This window comes from Mirounga leonina, unplaced genomic scaffold, assembly GCF_011800145.1.
Source record: "Mirounga leonina isolate KUSES-001 unplaced genomic scaffold, KU_Mleo_1.0 Mir_173, whole genome shotgun sequence".
Taxonomy (NCBI): domain Eukaryota; kingdom Metazoa; phylum Chordata; class Mammalia; order Carnivora; family Phocidae; genus Mirounga; species Mirounga leonina.
Genome location: NW_023270447.1, coordinates 93,729,446 through 93,753,960, shown reverse-complemented (window position 1 = coordinate 93,753,960; position 24,515 = coordinate 93,729,446). Strand labels below are relative to the sequence as shown.

General features: G+C 58.5%; 3 protein-coding genes across 3 annotated transcripts in view; 1 reads left to right on the top strand and 2 right to left on the bottom strand.

The window, feature by feature from the left end:
- Positions 1-6,816, top strand: part of TTLL10 (tubulin tyrosine ligase like 10) — a 14,059-nt gene extending 7,243 nt beyond the window's left edge. Inside the window, 3 exon segments of the mRNA XM_035019052.1 lie at positions 5,405-5,521; positions 5,849-5,942; positions 6,315-6,816. Of these exon segments, the coding sequence (XP_034874943.1) occupies positions 5,405-5,521; positions 5,849-5,942; positions 6,315-6,763 (660 nt within the window). The 3' untranslated portion in view covers positions 6,764-6,816.
- Positions 6,817-11,843: 5,027 nt separating this feature from the next.
- On the bottom strand, positions 11,844-16,063 carry TNFRSF18 (TNF receptor superfamily member 18). Its single transcript, XM_035020074.1, has 5 exons — positions 15,526-16,063; positions 14,545-14,664; positions 13,451-13,538; positions 13,081-13,283; positions 11,844-13,011 (listed from the first exon to the last, which is right to left on the bottom strand). The coding sequence occupies exons 1-5, from the start codon at positions 15,740-15,742 to the stop codon at positions 12,887-12,889; spliced, it is 753 nt and encodes a 250-aa protein (XP_034875965.1). The 5' UTR covers positions 15,743-16,063; the 3' UTR covers positions 11,844-12,886.
- Positions 16,064-20,050: 3,987 nt separating this feature from the next.
- TNFRSF4 (TNF receptor superfamily member 4) lies at positions 20,051-22,828 on the bottom strand. The gene is made up of 7 exons (XM_035020268.1): positions 22,681-22,828; positions 22,298-22,420; positions 21,708-21,809; positions 21,279-21,345; positions 20,524-20,720; positions 20,259-20,357; positions 20,051-20,169 (listed from the first exon to the last, which is right to left on the bottom strand). The coding sequence occupies exons 1-7, from the start codon at positions 22,826-22,828 to the stop codon at positions 20,099-20,101; spliced, it is 807 nt and encodes a 268-aa protein (XP_034876159.1). The 3' UTR covers positions 20,051-20,098.
- Positions 22,829-24,515: the final 1,687 nt, after the last annotated feature.

Here is a 24,515-nt window from a genome sequence, read left to right as displayed (position 1 = left end):
TTTCTTTCTTTCTTTCTTTCTTTCTTTCTTTCTTTCTTTCTTTCTTTCTTTCTTTCTTTCTGTCTGTCTGTCTTTTTTTGTCACCCAGTGGGCGTGAAGTGGTATCTCATTGTGGTTTTGATTTACATTTCCCTAATGGCGAATAATGTTGAGCATCTTCTCACGTGCTTATTGGCCATTTGTAGGTCTGTTTAAGAGCTTTTTACATATTCTGGATACTAGACCCTTATCAAATATGTGATTTGCACATATTTTCCTCCATTCTGTGAGTTGTCTTTTCACTTTTTGATAATGTCCTTTTTCTTGCACAAAAGTTTTCGATTTTGAGGAAATCCAATTCATCTAATTCATATCTAAGAATCCATTGCCAAATCCAAAGTCATAGAGATTTGTACCTGTGTTTTCTTCTAAGTTTTATCACTTTAGCTCTTACAGCTAGGTCATTGCTCCATTTTGAGTTAATTTTTGTATATGGTGGGAGGGGTTCAGCTTTATTCTTTTGTGTGTGGATGTCCAGCTTTCCCAGCACCACTTGTCAAAGAGACTGTTCTTGGCACACTGTTGACAATCAATTGGTCAGATATGTCTGGGTTTCTCTAGAATTCCTATCAATCATATTCCACTGATGCGTGTGCTGGTGTACTATTTTGAGAGTTATTGCTTCCTTCATTCTATGAATGTGCTGTATTATTTTGACTGATTTTCATGTATAGAATCACTCTGCATTTCTGGCATAAGTCACACTCAACGTGATTTATTAACCTTTAAATATGCTGCTAGAGTTAGCTTGCTAGTACTTCAATGAGTAGTTTTGTGTCTGCACACATAAGTACACATAAGCACTCTCTTGCATGCTTGGGATGTGTTTCTTTCTCTTCTATTTTTGGAAAGTTTGTGAAGAGTTAGTGTTAATTCTTCAAATGTTTGGAAGAATTCACCAGTGAAGCCATCCAATCCTGGGCTTTTCTTTGTGGAAAGGTTTTTTTTATGACTAACTCAACTTTTACTTGTTACAGGTTATTCAGATTTTCTATTTCTTATTGGGTCAAGCTGTTAGTTTGTCCATTTCTTTCAAGTCGTCTAATTTGATCGGAATACAACTGTTCATAGTGTTCTATGAATAATTATAATTCTTTTTATGATTCTTTTCTCTCTATGTAAGGTCTTTCTTGATTTCTTGAGTCTTCTCTCCATCTTCTTGGTCAATCTAGCTAAGAGTTTGTCCATTTTGTCAATCTTTTCAATGAACCAGCTTTTGGTTTCATTTATTTTCTCTATTGTTTTTCTATTCTCTATTCCATTTATAGCCATTACTTTCCTTCCTTCTGCTTGCTTTGGATTTTCTCTTCTTTTTCTAGTTTATTAGGGTTAAAGCCTAGGTTATCCATTTGAGATCTCTCTTCTTGTTTTTTATAGGTGTTTACAGCCATAAATTTCCCCCTAAGCACTGATTTTACTGCGTTGCATAAGATTTTGTATGTTCTACTTTCATTTCATTTGTTGCTAAAGAGTGTGCTATTTAATTTCCAAAGACTTGTGAATTTTCCAATTTTCCTTCTCTTGTTGATTTTTAATTTCATTCCATTGTGGTCAGAGAATATACTTTGTATGTTTTGAACTCTTTCATAATTATTGAAACTTGCTTTATGTCCTAACATTTTGTCTATCCTGGAGAATATCCCATGTGTACTTGAGAGGAATATATATTCTGCTATTGTGGTTGTTCTGTGGATGTCTGTTAGATCTGCTTGGTTTATAGTGTTGTTTGAGTCTTCCCTTTACTTGTTGATCTTTGGTCTAAATATTCTATCCAGCACTGAAAGTGTGATATTGAAGTCCCCAACTATTATTATTGAATTGTCTGTTTTGCCCTTCAATTCTGTTTTTGCTTCATGTATATTGAGGCTCTGTTGTTAGGTGCACATATGTTTACAGTTATTACATCTTCTGGATCTATTATTATACAATGTCCTTTTCTTTCTCTAGTAACAATTTTTGTCTTAAAATCTATTTTCTTATTTTGTCTTAAAATCTATATCAGTTTAGGGCGCCTGGGTGGCTCAGTCGGTTAAGCGACTGCCTTCGGCTCAGGTCACGATCCTGGAGTCCCGGGATCGAGTCCCGCATCGGGCTCCCTGCTCAGCAGGGGGTCTGCTTCTCCCTCTCCCGCTCTTCCTGCTTGTGTTCCCTCTCTCGCTGTGTCTCTCTCTGTCAAATAAATAAAAAATCTTAAAAATATATATATTTTTAAAAAATCTATATCAGTTTAGCCACTCCAGTTCTCTTTTGATACTGTTTGTATGATATACCTCTTTCCATCCTTTCACTATCAACCTGTGTCTTTGAATCTAAAGTGAATCTTTTACAGATAAGATATCAAGGGTTGTGTTTTTTTATGCATTCTGCCAATCTCTGTTGTTTAATTGGAAAGTTTAATCCATTTACATTTGATATAATTACTGGAAGGTAGGACTTACATATTCTATTTTTCCATTTGTTTTCTACATGTCGTATCTTTTTTGCTTCTCAATTCTTTCATTACTCCCTCCTTTTGTATTAAATACATATTTCCTAGTGTACCATATCTAGTGTCATTTCTTTTATTATATGTTTTTTAATTATTATTATTATTTTTTTTTTTTGGCTGTTGCCCTGAGGATTGCCATTAACCTCTTAATTTATAACAATTTAGTTTGGATTAATACCAAGTTAATTTCAAAAGTATTAAAAAAACACAAAAACCCTTGTTCCTATATAGTTCTTTCCCTCCCTTTATGCTGTTATTGTCACAAATTACAGCTCTATACATTGTGTGCCCATCGATATTGATTTATAATTTTTGTTTTATTTAGTTTTTTAAATAAAAGACAAAAAGAAATTACCAAAAAATTCCTTTATATGACTTTTAAATTTAACTATGTAGCTACCTTTATGAGTGCTCTTTATTTCTTCACATGAATTCAACTTATTGTCTAGTGCCCTTTCATTTCAGCCTGAAGGACGCTAGGGCAGTTCTATTAGTGATAACCTGTGGTTTTTAAAATCTGGGAATGTCTTGATTTCTCCTTCATTTCTGAAGAATAGTTTTGCCAGATATAGAATTCTTGGTTGACAGTTTTTCCTTTCAGCATTTGAGTGTCATCCCACTGTCTTCTGGAATCCATGGTTTCTGATGAGAAGTTGGCTGTGAATCCTATCAAGGACCCCTTATGATTTATCACTTCTCTCTTGATTTCAACATTCTCTCTTTGTCTTTTGAAAGTTTGCTTAAGGTATGGTCAATCTCTTTGAATTTATCCTAATTGGAGCTCACTGATCTTCTTGGGTGTGTAGACTTCTTTTTTTTAAAATCAAATTTGGGAAGTTTTCTACCATTATTTCTTCAACTAGTCTTCCTGCCTCTTACTCCCTTCTCCTGGGACTCCCGTTATGTATGTTGGTCTGCTTGATGGTGTCTCACAAGTCTCTGTAGCTTTGTTTATTTTTCTTCATTCCCTTTTTTCTGTTCCTCAGACTGGATAATCTTAATTGATCTATCTTCAAACAACTGTTTATCTCCTCTAGTGAATTTTATTTTTTATTTACTATACTTTTCAAATCCAGAATTTCTATGTGGTTTCCTTTTATAATATCTGTCTCTTCACTCACTGATATTCTCTATTTGGTAAGATATCATTCTCATATTTTCTTTTAGTTCTTTTCAAGTGAGGTCTTCTGGGGGGCTAGCATAGAGTCACAACAAATAGCTACAATTCTTTGCAAGTCAAGTCCATTCTATCTCCAGTACTGAGAATGTAGACTTTTTTCAAGCCTAGCAGTAAGCTGGGAGGTAGGGATAAAGCTAGGGCAAGTTAAAATGCTACAAAGCTTGCTCTTCTTACCAAGATTCAAGATTTTTCTTTCATAAGCACTTCTCAGGTTGCTGAAAGCCTTTGGTTAGTTTCCAGAGTTCTGAAAAAGTTGATTCTGCTTATTTTTGCCAGGTTGGGGGGGGGGGCTTTTATGGAGTGACTTATTTTCAGGTGTCCTTTCTCTGCCATTCTGCTGAACCCTTGAACTCACTCCAGTGAGCCTTCTTCTGCCACTGAAACACTCATTGAGGTCACCAGTGACCTCTGTGTTGCCAAACCCAGGGGTCAGTTCCCAGTCCTCTTTTTCCCTGATCTGTCAGCCAGTTTGGACCAACTGTTCATTCCCTGGTGTTCTTTCCTTATGGCTTCCAGGACCTTGCCCATTCCCTCTTGGCCTGCTGTTCTGGCCCCCCATGTCCCAACTACTGCTCTCTGGAAGCCCAGGGCTCTGCTCTTTATCTGCACCCATTGGTAATGAAAGTCCTCTGGCTCCACAATTAAACCTCTGGCCCTGACCTCTCTCCTGAACTTGAGCCTTATATCCCAGAGCCTATCAACACCCCATCTGCAAGCTCTTAAACATCTCAGACTCCATGGTTCTCCTCCTCTTCTCAGTTGATGGGGGCTTCATCCTTCCAGATTCTCAGACCAAGCACTTAAAGATAACTCTTTCCCTAGCTCATAACCCATTCATAAACCAATCAGGTTAGCTCTACCTCAAAATATATTCAGAATCCAGCCCACTACCTCTAGCATCTGAATTATTGCAACAACTTCCTCATAGCCCCTCCATTTCTCTCAGCATACAGCCAGTCGACCCTATTAGGCATGAATTAGTTATACCCCTCCTGTGCTCCACCTTCCAACAGCTCTGATATCAGCATGAAAGGCAAGGTGCTTCCCATGCCCCCATGACATGACTGGCACCACTCTGGACTCATTTCCTACTGCCCCTCCAGTTTGCTCCAGCCACAACAGCCTCACTCTGTTCCCCCAACACCTTGGGCATGCTCGCACTTACAGCTGTTGCTCTTCCCCCAAATTTCCCATGCCCTATCCCACAGACCTTCCATTCAATTTTCAGTCTGCTCACTATTTCCTCAATGAGGCCCAACACCCCATACCCCTTTTTGCAACAACTACCCTAGAACCCCCCAACCCCTAACCCTGCTTCATTTTCTTCATCAGCACTTATTGCCTGATATGCTGCCCAAAATATACAGTGATTTACATGTCACATTTGTTTTCTATCTCTCCTGCTCTGAGTGAGATGCTCAAAGTTCTCTTCACTCTTGAACCCCAGTACCTGCCATGAAGGAGAAGCTTCCCGTGTTTGCTGAAGGAATAAAACAAGAGTGAATGAGTTTCTAGCTGTGAGCCTGTGACTCAGTGTGAAAGTGTGAGCAGGTGTAGCTATGCAGGTGAGGGAATAGGAGAGAGCAGGTGAGGACACAGTTGGGAGTGCTGGTGAGGGGTGTGGCTGTGGCTGCTCAGGCCTGGGAGGTGTAATCAGGGGGTGACATCCAGTCACCCCCTCCCTGCCCCACCCACAGAAGCGGATGCAGCAAATCATGGCCCACTGCTTCCAGGCTGTCAAGTCCAAGCTCCACTGCAAGCTGGGCTACTTTGACCTCATTGGCTGTGACTTCTTGATTGATGAGAACTTCAAGGTACTGTTGAGGTTTCCTGGGGCAGGTGGGGTTTGGTAGGCAGGTGCAAGGAGACAGGGGCCATGTGTGCATATCCTGACCACTCAGGCAAGCCCATGGGGTGGAGTCTACAGTCAGACTCCCACACCCCCTGCCAAGCTCCTGCAGCTGGAGCAGCGCCCCCCAAGGCCAGACCCTCAGAGCCTTAGCCCCTTGGGCAAATAGGAGGAGTGAGGCCACAGAAAAGAAGGGACTGCCCAGGATCACTCGACTTAATGGGGACCAGGGCCTCAGCCCCCTGTTGGCCAGGTGATGTGTGGGGACCATGCTAACCAGTGTTGGGCCCAGGTGTGGCTGCTGGAGATGAACTCCAACCCTGCCCTGCACACCAACTGTGAAGTCCTGAAGGAGGTGATTCCAGGCGTGGTCATGGAGACCCTGGGTGAGGCCCTTGTGCAGCCCCCAGAACCCTCAAACTGGCCCCTCGCTGCTTGCCCAGGCTTGCATGTGCCACCCCACCCTCGCCCCAAATTCAGACGCCTACAAACTTAGTTCTCCAACATCCAGAGGGCCTACGTGGAAACCCCACCCTCTGCTCAGGCCCTGCAGAAGAAAGGCGTCCCTGCCCAACCTCCCCACTAACTTGGTGCGGGCCACCTCATCCTCACCTGGGTCCCGCCTCTCAGCACTCCCTCACCTCCTCCTCTGTCCTCAGAACCTCCACCCCAGCCCCGCAACCATGATGCTGGGGAGGCTGAGTCCCTGCCCCTCCCATGTCCCCCCAACCAACTCACCCCCTCCCACGCCTCCCCAGACCTGGCAATCGAGACCTTTCAGAAGAGCTTGCGCAACCAGAAGATGCTGCCTCTGCGGTCACAGCGCCGCTTCGTGCTCCTGCACAACGGCGAGGCGGACCTGTGGCCGCGCTTAGGGGGCTCCCGCAGCGCCCTCCGCCCGCCGGTGCCCCCGCCCCGGCCCGCGTGCGAGGCCGACTGCTCCGCGCCACCTCTGCTCAGCGCAGCCGACGGGCCGGGCGCGCGCAGGCCCGCGCTACCCCGGAGCCCCGGGGGCGCGCACGGGCGGCCACCCTCGGCGCAGAGACGGCCCCGACCGCCCGGCCCTGGCCCCGACGGCGCCCAGAGCCGGCAGCCCGGGGCCGACCGGCCGCGAACGGGCGCTGGGGAGCCGGCGCGAGAGCCCTCCCCGGGTCTGGCAGAGGAGGAGCGCGAGGAGCGCAAGAACGCGGGTCACCGCGGCTCCTAGCGGGCGGGCCACCAGCGCCCTCTCGGGACCTATAAAGGCTACTTTGTTACAAACGGCCTCTGCTGCGAATCAGGTGGCCCGCAGCCCCTGGATGCCCCAGGCTTCCCCACGCTCGCTCCCCAAGACGCTCCCATGGGGGCTTCCCTGGACCCAAAGCCCTTCCCTCTGCCCCACAAGTCCCTACTCCATTGCTGGGACCAGTCCTTGGCGGCTGGGGTGGGGGCCTGGGGGAGGGGGCTGGGAAGTCTGTCCTACTAGAAGGAGATGAGCTCCCCACAGCCTCCTACTTGGCCCTCATAGGGCTGCCTCTGTCATGGGGAAGCCCACCAGTTCCTGGGCTCCTGCTTATCACCTTGTGTCTCTCATTGACCAGGACCCTACTTGACCCCTACTGCCTGACTCTCTGATCCCCAGGAAAGGGCCTGGGTCCCCATGGAAAGGAGGACTCGCTCACACCCAACCCTGGTGCTGCCCTCACCCTGCCCGGGCACAGCCCCTTTCTGGGCCTTCAGAGCACCTGGGCTCTGCACTCCCCTCTGCTTCCCGGGGCCCCTGATGATCCCATAGGCCCGGCACTGCGGAAGCCCAGAGGACCTAGGCCGTGGGTGAGGGGCACGTGGCCATGGCAGGACAGCCCCGAGGGAGGCCCTACCCTGGCCAGTCCATGCGTGGTTTCAGGTGTTCCCATTCCTCGTGGGCCCAGCCCTGAGGATGCAGAGAGATTCAGGGCCTCTGATGTGTCCAGGTCCCCTGCTACCACTAAGTGTCCAGAGCCAGCCATAATCCCCTCTCCCCCGCCCCCCCCCCCAGCCACCTGTACCCATCCCAGTCCAGATCCCAGGGTCCAGGCAGGCAGCCCAACCCCCAGCTACCACCCCATCCCACCCCCCACCCCCCCACCAGCTTGCACACCTCCTCATCTGTTCCCTCTCACACACCCTGCCCTCATCTCAGCAAATAGTTACCACCAAGTCACCAATGCTCTCCTCCTGACCGGCTGGAACCCACTCTCTGTTCTACACTGGAGTGCAGGCAGGACCTGGGGTCCACAGGGGTCTGCTGTCCAGCCACAGCTCTGCTGGGAATGCAGCTCCGTTCCCAGGGAAGCAAAAGCCACAGCACCACTAGAGGGCACCGTGCACCACTGTGTCTCAGGCGGGGGCGCCAAGAAAAGCCCCCAGGCCTGGGGCCAGGGACTGACCTATCCAGTCACTCACAGACCACCCGCCCGACCCCTGCCACCCCGACGCACTTTGTTGCACCCCTGCATCATCTTGCTGCTGTGGCCTAGGATATGGGGTCCCCAGACCAAAGTCAAGAAGCACAAACTTATCACCATAGGCCTGGGGGCCAGGAACCCTCAGCCCCTCCCAGCATGTCTGGTGGTCAACCCTTGAGACCGGCCAAGCTCAGCCATTGCCTGCTGTGCAGCTGGGTCTGTTGGCTCTGTGCTCAAAAGACCGGGGAGGGAAGAAGACCAGCCTCCATGGGGGTGAAGTGCAGTGGCCTCCTGGGCAAGCTGAGTGCCCCCAGGTCTTTGTAAAATACACTGCATCCTTGGGGTCAAGCATCCAGGCCACTCCACGCTTCCTGACACCCCCCTGGGGCATCTGTACCCCACGTCCCAGCTCACAGGCCTCTCCCACGCCCTTCCTGACATCCCATCTGTCCTGCAAGCCCTGCCCACTGGGCCAACTGCGCTACACAGTGTCGGGGTTCTTGATGGGGCCCAGATGGTGCATTCCAGCTCTCCTTCCCTACCAATGTCAACATGGCGCTCAGAGTGACCTGAGGCCTCGGTGACAGGCTTGCTTTCCCCGATGAGTGGGTGCAATGTAAAGAGGAGTGTATGTTGGTGGAACAGCCTGCCCTGCCCTCCTGGGGCTCCCCAAAGGCCTGTCTGTTGCTCTTGGGTCCCTGGCACTCCCTTGAGAGCCCATATGTCAACAAATGAAGTTTCCCAAGAACCACTGCTGTTTGTCCAAACCCCAGAAGTGATGGCCACACCCCTGCCCCCATCTGGAACCTCCCCTGGCCCCACCCAGCTCGCATTTGGCCCTGCTGTGCCCTTGCCAGCTGGAACTGTAAGGACCCCCAGGGAAAGGAAGGCCAGAGGTGGAGTTCGGGGTGCTGTGGGACACCTGAGCATCTGGAGGTACGAGGTGGATCCCAGTATTCAGACGACATGATGGGCAGCAGGCACCGAAGAGGGGGTCGGGGGTCCTGCAGGGGCCCGAGGAGCCTGCCTCAGCAGCAGGGGAGGGACGGCTTCCCGAGTGCCTGGGACCGGCCTGGTGGCACTGTGGCTAGAGTTTGTCATTGGAGGGGAATGTGGGCTCCTGAAAGCTGGGTGTCTCTCTCTCCCCTACCCCATCCTCCCTCACACCCCTACCTCCCCCCACACACTCCCTCCCTCCCTCTCCCTTACTCTCCCTCCAGGGGTGAGTCCTGGGGTCCTGCTGGTGGGTGGGGAACTCAAGCAGTGCCTTCTGCTCTCACCCAGGGACCCCCACCATCCCCATAGCCTCCACCTAGAGGACCGCCCAGCACAGGCCCTCCCCCTGGCACCCACTGGGACTTCCTTCCACCCCTGGCAGACACAGCGCAGGGTCTGCTGACCACCTCCCAGCAGCCATGGGTCTGTTTCAGCCAAAGATCCCACGGAGCCCCAAGGACCCCGAGGATATCCCCCCACATACATCCCGAAGCTGTCTCCTGTGGAGAGTGTGTGTCTGAGAAAGGGGTCTGGAGCAGCCCTGGCTGAATCGGCATCTCTGGAAAGCACCTCAGCTCCCAAAGCTTCCTGGAAACATGAGCCAGGTGGGGGCGGAGGCGGCTGTCTCTCCACCCCAGCACAGTCTCTTACTGAAACACAGGGTAGCACCCCCGGGAGCCAGTCCTTTTCTGACCTCAGAGCCCAGCCCCAAGCAGGAAGAGTGGCTTTCTCATGAATGCTCAGGAAACCACGAGGTGGGGGGCAGGGTGGCCAAGAGTGATGGCCCCACATCCTGGTCAAAGCCCCTGCGTGGCCGGGCCTGGCATCATGGACCTATTTTATCAATGGTGCACATCCCAGCACCTGGGGGTAGTGGGAGACCACCTGCCTCAGGACAGCTCCCTGTAGTGCCCCAGGCCTGGGGCTGAGAGGGGTCAGTGTCCAGTTCTAGCTCTGATGGGTCTCCACCTCTGTCCTGCTAAGGGATTCCCACACTGGCTGAGTCCAGATCTCAGTAAAAAGGACCTTTTCCAGCAAGGGGAGGGGAGGGGCCTGGGTGGGGAGCTGCTGTGGCCTGAAGCTCTTCTGGGAACCAAGGGCGGCCTTCAGGCCCTTATCTGAGACTCATACCCCACAGAAAGGAACTGTGGTTTTCCAGAACAGCTGACTAGTCGGTCCTGTGGGGTGGGGTTTTCAGGGGAAGCAGTGCGGGGTCTGGAGCTGGCCTGGGCAGAGTCTCACGATGGGGTCTCTCTCAGGGCTCAGTGACCCAGGAGGACAGGTGGTCTGCCAGGCTCTGCTGGTGGGCACATACCTGCCTCCACCCCAGGAAGCTGGGCTGAGTAGGAGGGGGACAGGAGCCTCTCAACAGCCCCTTACCTCAGCACTAGCCCCCCACCCTTTCCCCACACTGCCCTGGGCACTGCCCCCCTCCATTGCCCATCCACAGTTCTGTCCCCCAGAACTTGGATTTGCTCAGGCCTCACCTACCTAAAACCCCTGGTGGTAGCCCCTGCCTGCCCATGCCCTGGGGTCTCCACCTGACTCTCCAGCCCCTGTGCCCCCAGGGCCCTGCGCAGACTCTTTTCACCTAAGAGTTGTCCTATAAATCAGAGAGACCCAGCCCCTCCACATGCTCCCTCCCTGTTCTATGTCTTGGGAGCTGGGGTGCCTCAGGGCCAGGCCAAGCTTGCAAATCATGGGGTTCTGGGGGCTCCGAGGAGGGAGGGGAGCAGGGGTGGGCAGATGGAGCTGGGTTGAAGGACAGGGGGCATCTCTGCGAGGGGCAGTGGGGGAGGGGTAGAGAGAAGGGGGCCGATCCAGCACCAACAAGGGTTCCCCTGAGCCCTCCCAAAACCCTGAGATCTTCAGGGCCAGACCCCTCCTGCCCCGCCCACCAAGCCAGGCCTCACTCTCCACCCTCTTTTGCTGCTGCCTGAATCCAGCCTCCACCCCATCCTCCACCTGGGCCTTGGAATCTCCCACCCTGCTCTGTGCCGCCCTCGCGCTGACGTCGGGGCGCTGTCACCCCACATGGGGCCCCCCCCATGGGGAGTTTCCATGCTGAGTCAGCCGACAGAGAGGTCCCTCAGGACTTGGGTGTGTGCAGGCCAGAGTGGTTTCTCAGGAAGATCCGTGACTGCAGACGACCTGACTTCACCCCCACCACCACCACCACCCCCGAGACAGCTGAGCCAGGGTTGGGGAGCCCTTTGCCCCAGGGCAGACTGGGGAAGCACCTGTGGAGGGTCCAGGACAGCCCTGAGCATCCCATGGGCGTGGGGCCGTCAAGTGACCAGGGTGGCAAGAGTAAGACCGGAGGAGAGCTGGCTTCCCGAAGCAAGGGGAACAAGGGGTTGACAGGCAGGAGACGTGGCCTGGAGACAGAAGAGGGGCCGGGGGTGTGGCCAGCAAGTCCCAGAGAAGTCTGCCGGGGGGTCTCCCGGAACACAGCATGGTATCTCCCACTGTCCCCTGACATCCAGCCAGTCCACCTGTATTTTCTCATTTATTAGCTAATTCACCTGGATCCTCACCCGGAATTCGGGCTCTGTGGGAGTGCCCGGAGCCTAGGATCCAGCAGGCGCGGAGAGGATGAGTGTTCCCCACGTGAGGAAAATCATGAAGGAGCTGTCAACCCCCTCCTTCCAGGGGTGAAGTGGCTGCACCAAGCCGAGGTGGGGAGGGGGTGGGGGTGATGCCCCTGTTCACGACACATGCAGATCTCTCCACCACCTCCTTGCGGCCCATCGGGACTGAGTGGGGGTGAGGGCCAGTGAGCCAAGGGGCTCTCCTGGGCGGCATGCAGGTAGGAGGGGGGGCGTGGGGGACCTGGAGCACGGGGACTGTGGGCACGTGCCCAGATGTGCTGGCACCTGACGGGCCTACTGTCGAGACCTGCCTCCACGGGCCTGCCTGCCACACCCTGGACAGCCGTGCCAAGGAGTCCTTATCAAAGGGAGTCCCGCCGGGAGGCGGGGAGAACACTGCTCGCCCCCAACAGGCGAGAGCCTAGAACCATGCCCCGAGGGAGAGGGAACCTGGGAGGTGCCGGAGGCAAGCAGCAGGGCTTGCCGAGAGGGTGGGGGCCAAAGGCAGGCCACTCAGAGGCTGCCCTCCTGACCAGGAAGAGTTGCGTGTAGAAAGTGACTCGCCCTGGACTTGGGGCCGGAATGACACAGGACAGGCACCCCCAGGAGCCAGCAGGCTGTGCGACCAGCACAGAACCCAGAGTCCGGAGCAGCAGGGGTCCAGAGACTGGACACAGAATCCAGCGGTCCCAGAGTGCCAAGCAGACTGCCAGGGCAGGGGGTTCGGACAGGGCCACAAAAGGGCACACAGGACAAGTGTCCATCATGGTGCCCTTCCTCCAGGAAGCCTTCCAAGTCCCATGGTCCCTGCTAAGTGCTTGTGCCCAGGACTGGAATGGCCCTGATTTCTGCCCCACCCCCAGACCCACCTAGGCTGGAAGGAGACTGGGGCTACTGGCGGGCGGTGGGGGCTTGTCTCTCTGTTCTCCCACCCCAGAACACGTCCACTCAGGTCACTGGACAAGTGTTTATTGCGCACTGCCTGCAGCCAAGTCCCGCACTGGGCACAGCCTCCTGTCCTGGGAGCCAGGGGCCCATAGACGCCCCCCAGCAACAGGGCCAGCGAGGGAGGGAAGCAGCCATGGCTGTGGCTTTATCTCCCATGGGGTCTGGCCAGAGCCGCTGCCTCTTCTGGATGGTCTGGGGGACTGGCCACTGTCACCATCCCCCACCCACTTCCGCCATCGAGGGGAGCAGGGCCGGGCCCAGAGCTGGGGCCCCCCCGGCAGGGTGCAGAGCCCTTGTTCCCGAGGGTCAGCCCTGGGACGCTTCCCGGGAGGGTCTGGCTCTGGGTCTGCGGCAGAGGACAGCCCAGCCTCACACCCACAGGCCCCTCAGCTGGCCCTTGTCCTCCGACAGCTGCTCGCCCCGCTCCTCCTCGGGGAACTGGCAGCTGCAGGCATCCTCGGCTGGCGGCCGTGCCTCCAGGGGCAGCTGGGTCTCTGCAGAGGGGCTTCAGTCAATGGGCAGGCCAAGGGCCTACCTCTCCCACCCCGGGGGGCACAACTGACCTGGGGGCCACACGGGTTGCCTCCTCAGCTGCCAGATGTGCAGGCCAAGCTGGGCTGCGCTCAGGACCAGGATGCAGGCGGCCACAGTGAGGAGGACGATGGTCAGCGGGCCGTGCGGCTCGGCAGGCGGCAGCCCCAGGCTACATACGGCATTGTGTGTCTTGTTCCCGGGGAACATGGTGGGATACCCAAACTGGGAGCAGCTGGGACACACGGACACAGAGCCCTCGGTCAGCCCTCGGCCACCCGAGCAACCCTTGCGCAGGGCTGCCATCCTCTGAGTTGTGTGTGGGTCACCGCACCAGGAAGAACAGGAGAGGCCCCTCCCTCAGGAACCAGCCGGCCACCTGAGGGTCCCACCAGGACTCACTCTGACCAGGGTTTGCAGCGGCCCTCCTGGCCTCCAGAGAAGGTCCCTGTGGCACAGTCGACACACTCAAAGCCGAAATTGAAATTCCCTGGAGACAGACAGACAGCCAGGGTTTGCTGGGGTAGATGAGAGGGAATCCATCTGGGGCCTGGGTCCACAGCAGAATGACTCCCACACACCTTATCCATTGGACAGAGGTCTCTGATGCCTGCAAGACTGGGACCTGGCCAGAATCAGTGCCCAGGTGTGCCCCATTCCAGGGCAGGCATCTGTCGGGGAGGCAGACTTGGGGGGACCCTGAGCTGAGTGGAGGTTCCTGGGGAATCTGGGAGAGGAGAGCTGTGTGGCACATGGCCAGAGGGGAGTGCAGGGGCCTGTCCACTGGAGGCCGGAGGGTAAGGGAGCCCAGAAGGGGTGGAAGTAGAAACCAGGCTAAGAATCAGGCCAGGCCTTATGCTTGGTCCAGTAGCCTGGAGGGCAAGAGGTCAGTGAGGGTCCCAGAGAGAGGAGGTGAGGCTTGTACCCCAGCTGACCCTAGACCCTGTCCTACCCAACCTCCCAATGCCCCTCTGGCTACACTGTGTCCATCCCATCAGGTAAACAGGCCCCAAGAGGATCTGAGCTGCTCCTTCAGGAAAAGGTTGACCCCCAGACAGGGCAACAGGGGGCAGGCCTAGCTTTGACAGGACTGTCCCCATGCCGATGCTCAGGGTACGTGGAGGACTGGGGCATCATCAGAGCCAGGGCCTGAGGGCTAGACAGCCCCTGGACACCCCCACTACTCCCCACAACCAGCCCTGAGGAGTACCCTCGAGCTGGAAGGAGAAACCCAGGTGAAGAGAGGGAAGGACTCCCCAAAGCTGCCCGGGTGCTAGGACTCACATCTGAGCTATGGCAACAAGCAGCAAACGGCCCCACCCACCTGGGCCTTGCAGGACCCGAGACGCCAGTGCCTGCTTGCCCAGAGAACCTGCATGTACCCTCCACACACAAGCACTTCCCTCCACCCTCATGGCACTGGCTACGCACCGGGTCCCATGAGCTCTGGCTCAGCCCTGGTCAAACCCATGGACCCGCTCAGGCCGGTGACTTACCATGAGGCCGCACCTCCTGGCCCGGCGGGCAAATGTGGTGCTTGCAGGTCTTGCACTGGGGGTCTCCACAGTGGTACCCTGGCTCAACACACGTGCAGTCCCCCTCAGGACAAGCCTCAGCTGAGCAAGAGAAAAGCCAGCCCTCTCAGCAGCTGAGCCAAGCCCCTCCCTCCTCAGGACTCCCCCCACCCCCCGCCCCGGGGCCCTCCAGAGGGAATGGGGTGATATAGGGAAAGGCAGTCCCTACATCCACCCTCAGGCAGCCCCAGGGGGCAGAGGGCACCTGTCTGGGAGCCAGGACCCCGGTGGGGTCCAGCTGTCTCCCTCCCTCCTAGGCACCTAGCTCCTCCATCATGTGGCCTGGCTGTGTCCCCCACTGCCCTGAAGCTGCTCCCACCCAGGGTGGTTGTGACTTGGCATGTCACCAGAACACATCCCTGATGGACAAGGGGGCCACCTGGGCACCTACTCCCTCTCCCGTTTTCCTCCTGCCTGTCCCTGCCTGCTGCACTGAGACGTGGGACCCTCAGAGACCGCCCTTCTCAACCCTCAGGCTCCTGCAGGGTGACGCTCTGGGCTGCTTTCCCTGCAGTATTTGTCCCCAAGCTGGCACAGACCGCTTGGCCCTCACCCACAGATGCAGGTCAGAGGCAGGGGCTGGGGCAGAACCTGTGCTGGCCTGAGTGACAGCCAACGGCTCACGGGCCACTCCGTAAGAGCTCAGACGCGGCCTTCCTCCACCTTGGGACCCAAGACTCGCCTTGGGGAAGGCTTGCACACCCCGAGCCCCTGACCCCCCTTTGGGCCACTGTCTGAGCTGAGCTCCTCGCTGCCACACGCCCCCGCACCCATTCCCCTGGGACAGCGGGCTCTGGACCCAGAAGCTCTGCCCACCGCCCCGTCGCCCCGTCGAGCCGGTCTGAGCACAGGGAGGGGGCGCGGCGCTGCTGCCCCACGAGACAGGCTCCCCGCGCGCCTTACCCAGGGCGCACAGGCGACAGCAGCGCGCGTCCGTCCCGGTTCCACGCAGAAGGCGGCCGGGGCCGCAGCTCACACCCCCGGCGGGGCGCTGGCCCAGGCCCACGGCGCAGAGCAGCGTGACGCCGCACAGGGCCACGCGCGCGCCCCTCGCCTCCATGGCACCCATGGCGGGACGGAGCCGCGAGATTTGAGGGGATGGGCCCCGCCCCGCCCCCATCCGGGCACGCCCAGACCCCGCCCCGCGGGCTGCGGGCCCCTGCCGAGGTGCAGGGAGGGCAGAGAAATTGTTCCCATCCGGACCCGCTGTGCCACCTGGCAACCCACAATGCCCGGGGCAGGCGGCGCGCCGGGGCTCTGGGGCAGGGAAACTACCGCGAGTGACTGCAGTGACGACGCGTCGTTAGAGCTTTGTCCAAAGCACAGAATGCACGGCCGCGCGCGACCCTCTCGCAGACCAGGCAGCCCACGACACCGCGCCTTGTCCGCGCCGCGTGTCCAACGTCACAAATGGCCCCTGGGGGCAGGGGCACGTGGGAAATCTCTGCAGCTGCCCCTCACGTTTGATGTGAGCCCAAAGCTGCTCTAAATAATAAAAAAAATTTAAGTCAACTGAGCCCAGCTGTATCTCACGGAGGTGGTCTCTCAGCAGGCTGCAGAGTGCAACCACACAGGGTGGGGGCGGGGGCCTCCAGGAGACTGGTGTGCGGGGGCGGGGGGGGTGGCCTTGGGGGTTCCTAAGTGTTCCTGAACTTTGCTCCAGGAATTCCTACCCAGAAACTAAATATGCCCCCAAATGTGTGTCTATGGTGGGACACTGAACACAGCCTACATCCCCAACTACGGCTGGGGCAGGACTGGGAAGGGAGAGGAACCTGTAACCTGTCAGGTCTGAAGGGAGCGTTGCCTGCGGGGGTGCTGAATGCTAAGTGGCAGACAGCACCCTGAGGAGGGTAGTGCCCACAGGTGCGCTGCTGCAGGGACCCCCAGAAGGACAGTCTGGCCAAGGGCTGCGCCCTCGCTGTGCCCCCTCGGTGTCTGGCTGGGTCCCCTACCCCTGCTCCAGCTCCCTCAGGAGGGCCCCATGGGCTTTTAAAGATCTCCTCCAACTCCCTGGTCCTCTCTGAAACCTACACACCCCAGAGCCCACATCTGCCAGCATCATGGTCCTGCCTGCTGATCCTCAGCACAGAGCCCCACACCAAGAGGTCCCCCACTTTCCAGGGATCCGAAGGGGCCCTCCCACTCTCCAGGGATTGGGACAACACCCCCCTCACTTTCTGGGGATCAGGACAAGCGCCCTCACTTGGCCAACAAGGTCTGACCAGGCTCCAGGTGCACATGGTGGCCCCCCAACACACACACACACACACGCACGCGCGCGGTGCTGACACCTGCTCGCAGCTTAGGGCTTCTAGGGGAGCGCCCCCACACCCCCAACCCAAGGACCTCCTCAGATCTTGGGAAGGTTGCTGGTAAGGAGCAGTCCAGGCACTGACCACACGTCTGGTCTCTTGAAGCTCTGGCCCAGAGGTGGCCCTGCTCAGGTCCCAGCTCTAACTGCTGGGCTGGTTTCCACCCAGACCTCTCCAGACAAATCTGGTCATCCTGGAGGGTGTGGAGGGCCAGCCTCTGACCGAGCCCTCGAACCACAGAAAATTCAGTCTCCCACTCACCGTGAGACTGTCCCTGGTGCCTCAGAGCTTCAGCTTCCCCGTGTGCACAGAGGGCTTCTGGGGCCCTGCCTCCTCCAGGAAGCCTCCCTGGGGCCAGGGTCTCAGGAGCGAGACTGGGCTTATACCCCCAGGGCTGGAGGTGTGGAGACAGCTGTGCCATTGGCCTTTGGGACCTGCAGCTGCCACCTGGCCGATGGGCAGCTATTCCTCTTCTGAGGGAAATGACAGGAATTAGCCATCTGTGACCCAGCTCTCCAAGTCCCAGGAGGCACAGCCCCTCCCCAGAGGGCTAAGCCTGGCCGTGCAGGGGAGGGAGGGGGCTCAAGGGTGGGCTGTAGCTCCAGGCTGCCCGAGGCTCCGAGGGGCCTTGAGATCTCCGTTGAGCTCCCACACCGGGACGTGTGTCTGAGCGCTGGGACAGAGAGGGACTCCACGCACAGAACCAGCAGGTCTAGACCTTCGTCCACTGCTCACTTCAAAGACCTGAGGGGTCAGGTCTGTGGCAGGACCGGGTCAGCCCAATTCTGGTTAGCGCACGATGTACTGTGGCCCAGGAAAATATGATCAATACCCTACAAATGATGCTTGTCAGACTGGGCCAAGTGTCCGCTGGTCCTTCTGGAAGCAGGGACAGAGTTAGAAGCTTCTGGAAGCAGTGTGTGGTGGGGAGGGGTGAAGGTGAGCTGGGCAGGAGGAGCTCTGGGCAGGAAATGTCCACTGGAAGGGCCCGGGGGCGAGTGGGAGAGGAAGGTTCTTCCGGGGCTGCCACCCAACAGCAGCAAGAAATCAAAGGGCCCACGTCAAATGCCCGCAGAGATAGTGGCTTATGAGCAAGGCCCCTCAAAAGGCAGGGGTGACGTCAGCCAAATGTCAGTGCCTGCGTCTGCTTTCCTGCTCCAGCTCCTCCGGAAGCCCCCCGCCACCGCCCCAGTCACAGGCTGCGGGGATGCGTGGAGCCTCCACGGCTGGGCAGCGAAGGGAGAGGCGATCCTTATCTGCGTCTGTGTTTTCCAGTACTCTGAGCCGCTCACCACATTTTTACGTTATCACTCATTCCAACTTACACAACCCCTGTTCCTGTTAGCGGAGGGCCCTTCACGGAGTCCAGGGTGGTGGTGTGTGGAGATGGGGCTCTGACAGCAGGGTGGATGGGGTACCAGGTGGGGGCGTGGAGGAGGGGCCCCCGGGGAGAGGCGGCTGGGGGACACTGGGCACTGGGCAGGGCCACAGCTCCATCACCCAGGCCTGGGGGTCAGGCAGGCCTGGGGGTCAGGCAGGCCTGGGGGTCAGGCAGGCCTGGGGCAGAGGAAGTTTGAGGGTTTTCAGCAGACTGGCAGGGGGTGAGGGGCTGGAGAGTGTGCTTAGGGTCGGTGTAGAAACAAAGAGCAGGTGACTCTGTCCATCTTTCTGTCCCACAGCAGGGATGGAGCAGCCAGGCAAGGGGAGGGTGTCCTGGCTGAGGGAAGAGCTGGGAGGTGTGGGGAGGAAGGCCCCAGGATCTGAGCCCTCCCCTGCCCCCACCCTGCCCCCTCCACCAGGTCCCATAGCACTTCTCCACAGCCTCCGTGCTGTCCTGAGAACCACTGTCCCCCAGTCAAGGGTGCGGGTTTGCTGCCTGTGTCGAGGGCACTGCTTACGTTGTTCTGGTCACTGCTGAGGCTCACGCCAGAAGACCGTGGGAACTCAGTGTGGATGAACATGGGACGGCTCTGTCCTCCCTCTGCAGTGTTCAGGCCAGGGGCGGAGGGGTCAGAGATTTGAAGACAGGTTGGACGGGCCTCTAGGGCGACCTTGGGGAGCAAGATGGCCCAGGAAACAAGGAGGGTTGGTGTCCAGGGCTGTGCCAGAGTCAGGGCCCAGAGTCTCATGCTCGCCATGGTGCCTTTGGCTGCAGGTCACCTGGCAGCTGCGAAGGACATTCTCTACCTGGCCTGGCACCCCAGCCGGAGGGGCGCCATGGTCATGGACAAGTCATGGTCAGTGGGACCCCACTGTCGATGGGCATTGGGATTTTTCTGCATTGAGGCCTTTTGTTTACACCAAGGGCAAACTGAGGATCAGCCTGATTGGAAATCTCTACTTTCCCGAAGTGGTGACACCCAACCTTCACTGCTCACTACCGACAACACACAGGCAGGTCTGGTAGGGCATGCAGTTCAAGAGGCCTCAAGAAAGAATGTCTCTTGAGCTCTCTGCTCTGGAAGGACACAGAGACCTGAAGGGTCGCCCTCAAACGTCCCCTTTGGGGCCAGGGCCTCCAGTCTCCTACCTGCTCCCATTAGTGCCCAAGCTGTGGGCTCACTGGGAGTGCCTGGGGCCTACTCACCCAGGTTTAGGGGCTCAGAGCAGCGGCTCCTGGATTCCCCCAACAAGCTGCTGGGTTGTCTAATCCTCCCAGGACATTTATTTTGGCCTCCACGCCCCACTGCTTGTGCCGGGACATGCTCAGAGAAGGGGTGAGGACAGGGGTCCTGCGGTCTCTGAGTGGGGTCCACTTGAGCTCCCTACCCAACAACCCTGCCTAGGCTGGAGATCCCTCTCCCACCAGAGTGGGCACAGCCCCTGCGCTCCCTCCGCGGCTGTGCAGCCCCCAGCCCGCCGGCACCCAGCGGGGACCCTCCGCGGCTGTGTGGCCCCCGGCCACTGGCATCCAGCAGAGACCCACATTCGCCAATGTCCTTTATTGGGGGGCACCACCCTGGGCAGGAAGTATGCACAGCATACGTAGCAGAGCCCTGGGTGCCAGCCCAGGAGCACCTAAAACGGCGCAGGGTGGGGTGGCGGGGTGACAGAGCACCCAGGTGATGGGGTGTGGTGGCCTACACCTGGGGGCACCCCCGATGCCCCTCAACGTCTAGCAGACCCTCTGGGCTCCAGCCTGGCATGGGAATGCTAGCTGCTCAGATCTTGGCCAAGGTGGAGTTGGCATCGGCGTGCTCCTCTTGGATAGGGGTCCGGAAGCTATTTCCAGCTGCGGGGGGAAGAGCGAGAGGTGGGAGGTGGGTCAGGGTTTCAGCCCTTCAGGAGGCCGTCTGGACTGGGGCCACACAGGGTACTTACTGGGGGGCAGCCGCCAGGCTCGGTGGTGCAGGAGCAGGGCCAGCGCGGCCGCCATGGGGGCAAGCAGGCCCAGGCCCAGGACAACGGCCAGCTGGGGGCCTGTGGGAGGCAGGGCCTGCTGGGGTGGGGTCCACCAGAGCAAGGAGTCCACCCCTGGGGGGCCTCCATGAGGGCAGAGGGCATCCCACCCCATCCCTCTCTCCCCACGCCCCTTCTGTTTGGGGTTGGGGAGGGCCCTGCTGGGGTGAGGCCAAGCCCCCCTTACCCCTGGGGGGCTCTGTAGGGGGTGTGAAGGGCTCCTGTGGGACCCTGGCCCAGGCCGTGGTGGGCTGGGTGGTGGGGGGCCAGGCTGGGGGGCGCTGGGTCTCCCGCGGCAGTGTGGCTGGGGGGCTCCTGTCCTCACAGACAGCATCCGAGCTTGCGCTGGCTGGCCGCACCGTGCGCTTTCCCATCAAGGTGCAGCTGAGGAAGGCAGGGGAGTCGATCAGGCCAGAGCCCCGACCCCCACCCCCCGCCAACTCCTCCCAGATTGACTGGATGGGCCCAGAACTGAGACAGGACCAGGGAGATGTGGGGAGCGATGGGCAATCCACACTGGATCACCTCAGGCAGCATCACACTCCCACCCAGAGGACGGGCCAAGGACCCTGCCCAGGCCCCCACACCCCCCAGGGGACATTGGCCACACCCAGGGCCACCTGCCCCACACCGTCATTCCCCATCTCCCCTCGCTCTGCTCCCCACACGGTCTCCTCCCAAGCTGCTCCAGCCGCACCTTGCCCTCTCAACCCACCCCCTTGCTCTTCTCTTGCTGCCCCCGCCGTGGAGGCCGCAGCTGTGGATGAGCAGCGCTCTCACAGACTCCCAGGGCCTGGGACAGAGTCTCATGCACTCCTCACTCCAACCCAACAGTCAGGCTGGACCAGGACCGAGCAGGCGGGCAGCACAGTGGGGCCAGGGGTCATGAGGGGACGGAGCCATTGGGGGGGGCAGGGGCCAGGAGCCCCCCAGGTCACTCACTTGGTCCAGGGCTTGCAGGCCTGGTTGTCACCTGGGGAGAAGTGTCCCAGTGGGCACGGGGCACAGTCTGCAACAAAGACAGCAGGACAGACAGTCTCCTCCACTGCCACCCACCTCGGGGACCTGGACGCAGCAGCTGCTGGGGGCTAGTTCTGTAGGGCTGGGCGCTCCCCCACCACAGCCTCCAGAACCTCCTCCCTGCCCACATGCCACCCCCTGGCCCTGACCCAGGTGCCCCCCACCCCTTTCTTGGCATGGCCTGTTTGCTGGGGGGAAGCAACCTGCTCTGAGCCAGGGGTGGGGGGGCGGGGTGCAGTGGGAAGTGATAGCATGTGATGTAGAAGACATGCTTCCTTTACAGCCCGCAAGGCCCCCACCGGCACGCAGACCCTGACCTCTCAGGCACACGCCGCCCACGCCCGGGCTCACCGACTCCACGCTTAAAGCCGTCCTGGGGCTCGGTGCCTGGCTTACAGCTGCAGACCGTGTCCTGCGTGGGTGTGCACCTCCGCTTGGGCTCGCTCCCACTTCCTGGGGGTCAGGTGAGGCGGGCGCAGTCGGCGGGGCTGCCGGGGCTGCCGGGGCTGCCGGGCAGGCTGGAGGACCGAGGCCGAGGGCTCCCGGACCAGCAGCCCCCTTGCAGCCGGGCAGCTCCCGGTTCTCTCCAGTCCCTGGATGCCATATTCCTTCTGGCCACGTGGCCCCTGGGACGCATCCCCGTGGCAGTTCCAGCCTCCCGTCCCACCTTCCGTCGGGCCCACAGCAGGACCTTCGTTGGCGCTTGGATGCGGCTCTCACCACCCCCAAAGGCCCACTGGCAGGCACGTGCTCCTGCCTGACTCCACGTGGCCTCAGCCCCCCGGGAGGAGGGAGGGGCTCCTAGGGGGCCTCCGTGGTGCAGCAGGCCCCACTGTGGTTTGGGGTTTGTTTCTGCGGCTGTGGGGACCTCCTGTGAGTGCCTGGGCGGGGCGACAGGGACTCGGGCGGGGGTCCCGGGATCGGGCTGGGGTGGGGCTCACTCTGATTGCACTGTGTGCAGGGTTTGCAGGGTTCGTAGTTCGTAGCCTCGTTGTAGAAGCCAGACAGACACGGGTGGCACTTGGTGTCCTGGCCTCTGCTGCAGCGGCTCTCCATCCCATAACCTGCGGCGGGAGGCGGGCCGCAGTCAGCTTGGCCTGGCACCCCCAACCCCGGTCCTGGCGGCCCACGGTCCTGGGCCCGGTTGCAGGTCACCCACTCTACCAGCCCAAGCCCGCTAGCCCATGACCCCGCGTCCCAGCACCCCAGCTGCAAGTTCCCCTCTCCCCAACGCCCATCCCCATATACGACCCCCACCCCCAGGTCTCGGGTCCCCATGAACCCACAGGCACCCCTCCCCCAATTCTGTGGCCAGGCCACTCACCTGGCGGGCAGTCACGACAGCACCTGCCGTCTTTGGGGTAGGCATCCCCCACACAGGTGAGCTGGGCTGCAGTGCCCAGCACTAGTCCCAGGAGCAGGAGGGCTGAGCGAGGCCCACTGGGCCGCTGAGCCTCCACAAACATCCTCATCTCCGCAGGTGGTGCAGGAGTCTGGGGTTTTTCCTTGCAGGATGTGGCTATAAGGGCTGCGGAGGAGGGGTGGGGAGGGAGAGAGGAGGAGGGGACCAGGAGGAAGGAGGCCCAGGAAGGGCTGGGGACCCCTGACCTGGGCTGGCGGCAAGAAGACAGCTAGTCTGGGAAGCAACCGTCCAGGCTGTGGGCTTCTCCCCTGCCCTGGGCTGCAGGGCCCTCATCCCCTCAACTACGCCCAGTAGCCTCAGGCTCAGCCGGCTGGCAGCAGACCTGGGGCCAAAGGGAGGACCGGCAGCCGCCTGACCCCTAGCAGGGCCTGCACATCTAGTCCGCACCCCCACACACTGGACCCCTCTTGCCCCCATCTCACCGGGGACGTGGAGTCCCTTCGGCTGGGCACACTGGGTACCCTCCTGCTCTGCCCAGCCCAACCAAGCCGTTTGGATGAGGGTAGTCTTCGGGGCCCCCCACAAGCTTGCTCCTTCTGGGCAACTCCTCTCCCTGTACAGGGCAGGGCAGACCCCTCAGGACGAGCAGGTAGCTGCCCCTGCAACGCCCCCCGCAAAAGGCGACATTGATGCCAATCCTCACCCCCAAGCAAAGGGGTGCACAAAACAGAGGGGCAAACCAAGGCAGCACACTGCTCAGGAGACAGGCCTCACACCGTCTGGAGCCTCTACTCTCTACTGGGCATCGGCTCGGGGGAAGATCAGCAGTGCCCCAGACTCCAGGGCATGGTGCCCGGCCCAAGCATCCGAAACTAGCCGACTGAGGCAGTGGTCAAGGCTTTGAGGGCGCCTGTGCCCACACGGTGAGCGTGCAAGCGTGTGGCAGCATGTGCTGGTGTGCAGGCGTATGTGGCCGGCATATGAGTGCAAACGCAGGGGTGTGCTGGTGTGTGAGCAGGTGTTAGGAGCTGACTGTGCCCCCAAATCCCTGGGTTGAAACCCTGACCTCCAACGTGGCTGTTTGTGGAGAAGGGGCCTCTGGGGTGCTGGTAAAGTTTAGATGGGGTCAGAGGGGTGGGTCCTGATCCCAAAGGGCTGGCGTCCTTCTGGGAGAGACCCCAGGGAGCGCAGAGGGAGGCCAGGCGAGGACAGAGGCCTCAGGAGGCTCTCAGACGTCCGGCCCCCAGGACGGGGAAACGATCGTCCCTGGTATCGTTAGGACGGCACCTGCCCTGTGCCCTACGTACAAAGTATGCCGGGAGCACGCGTGAACCCGTCTGTGTGTGTGTGCGGCTGCTGGGAGGGTGGGGGCAGGGCGTCCACCCACACCCACTCTGACTCCCTGGCCGCTTGGGGGCCAGCAGGACGGCTGTGTGCCCTGTGGTGGCCGGGCCAACCTGGCCCCACCCCACACCCACCCTGGGCTTAGAGTGTCCCCACAGCAGCAACGCGAGGCCTGGGATGACCCATTGGGTGGTCCCACGGAGCACGTGGCGTCCTCGGACACGGCCCCGGGCGGTTGCAGGGCAGGCAGGGAGGGCTGTGTGCAGGGCTGTGGTGTGTCAAGCGGGAAGAACAGGCATGTGCCCACCCGGCTAGGACATCACTGGGTGCCCTGGAGGCAGGGGAGGCTACACTGTGTCGTTCTGTACCTTCCAAACCATACCCTTGAGATGAAATTAACCATTCACCAGTTAGTTTACAGAGTTTCAGGTGCAGGGCCTCCCTCAGGGAGG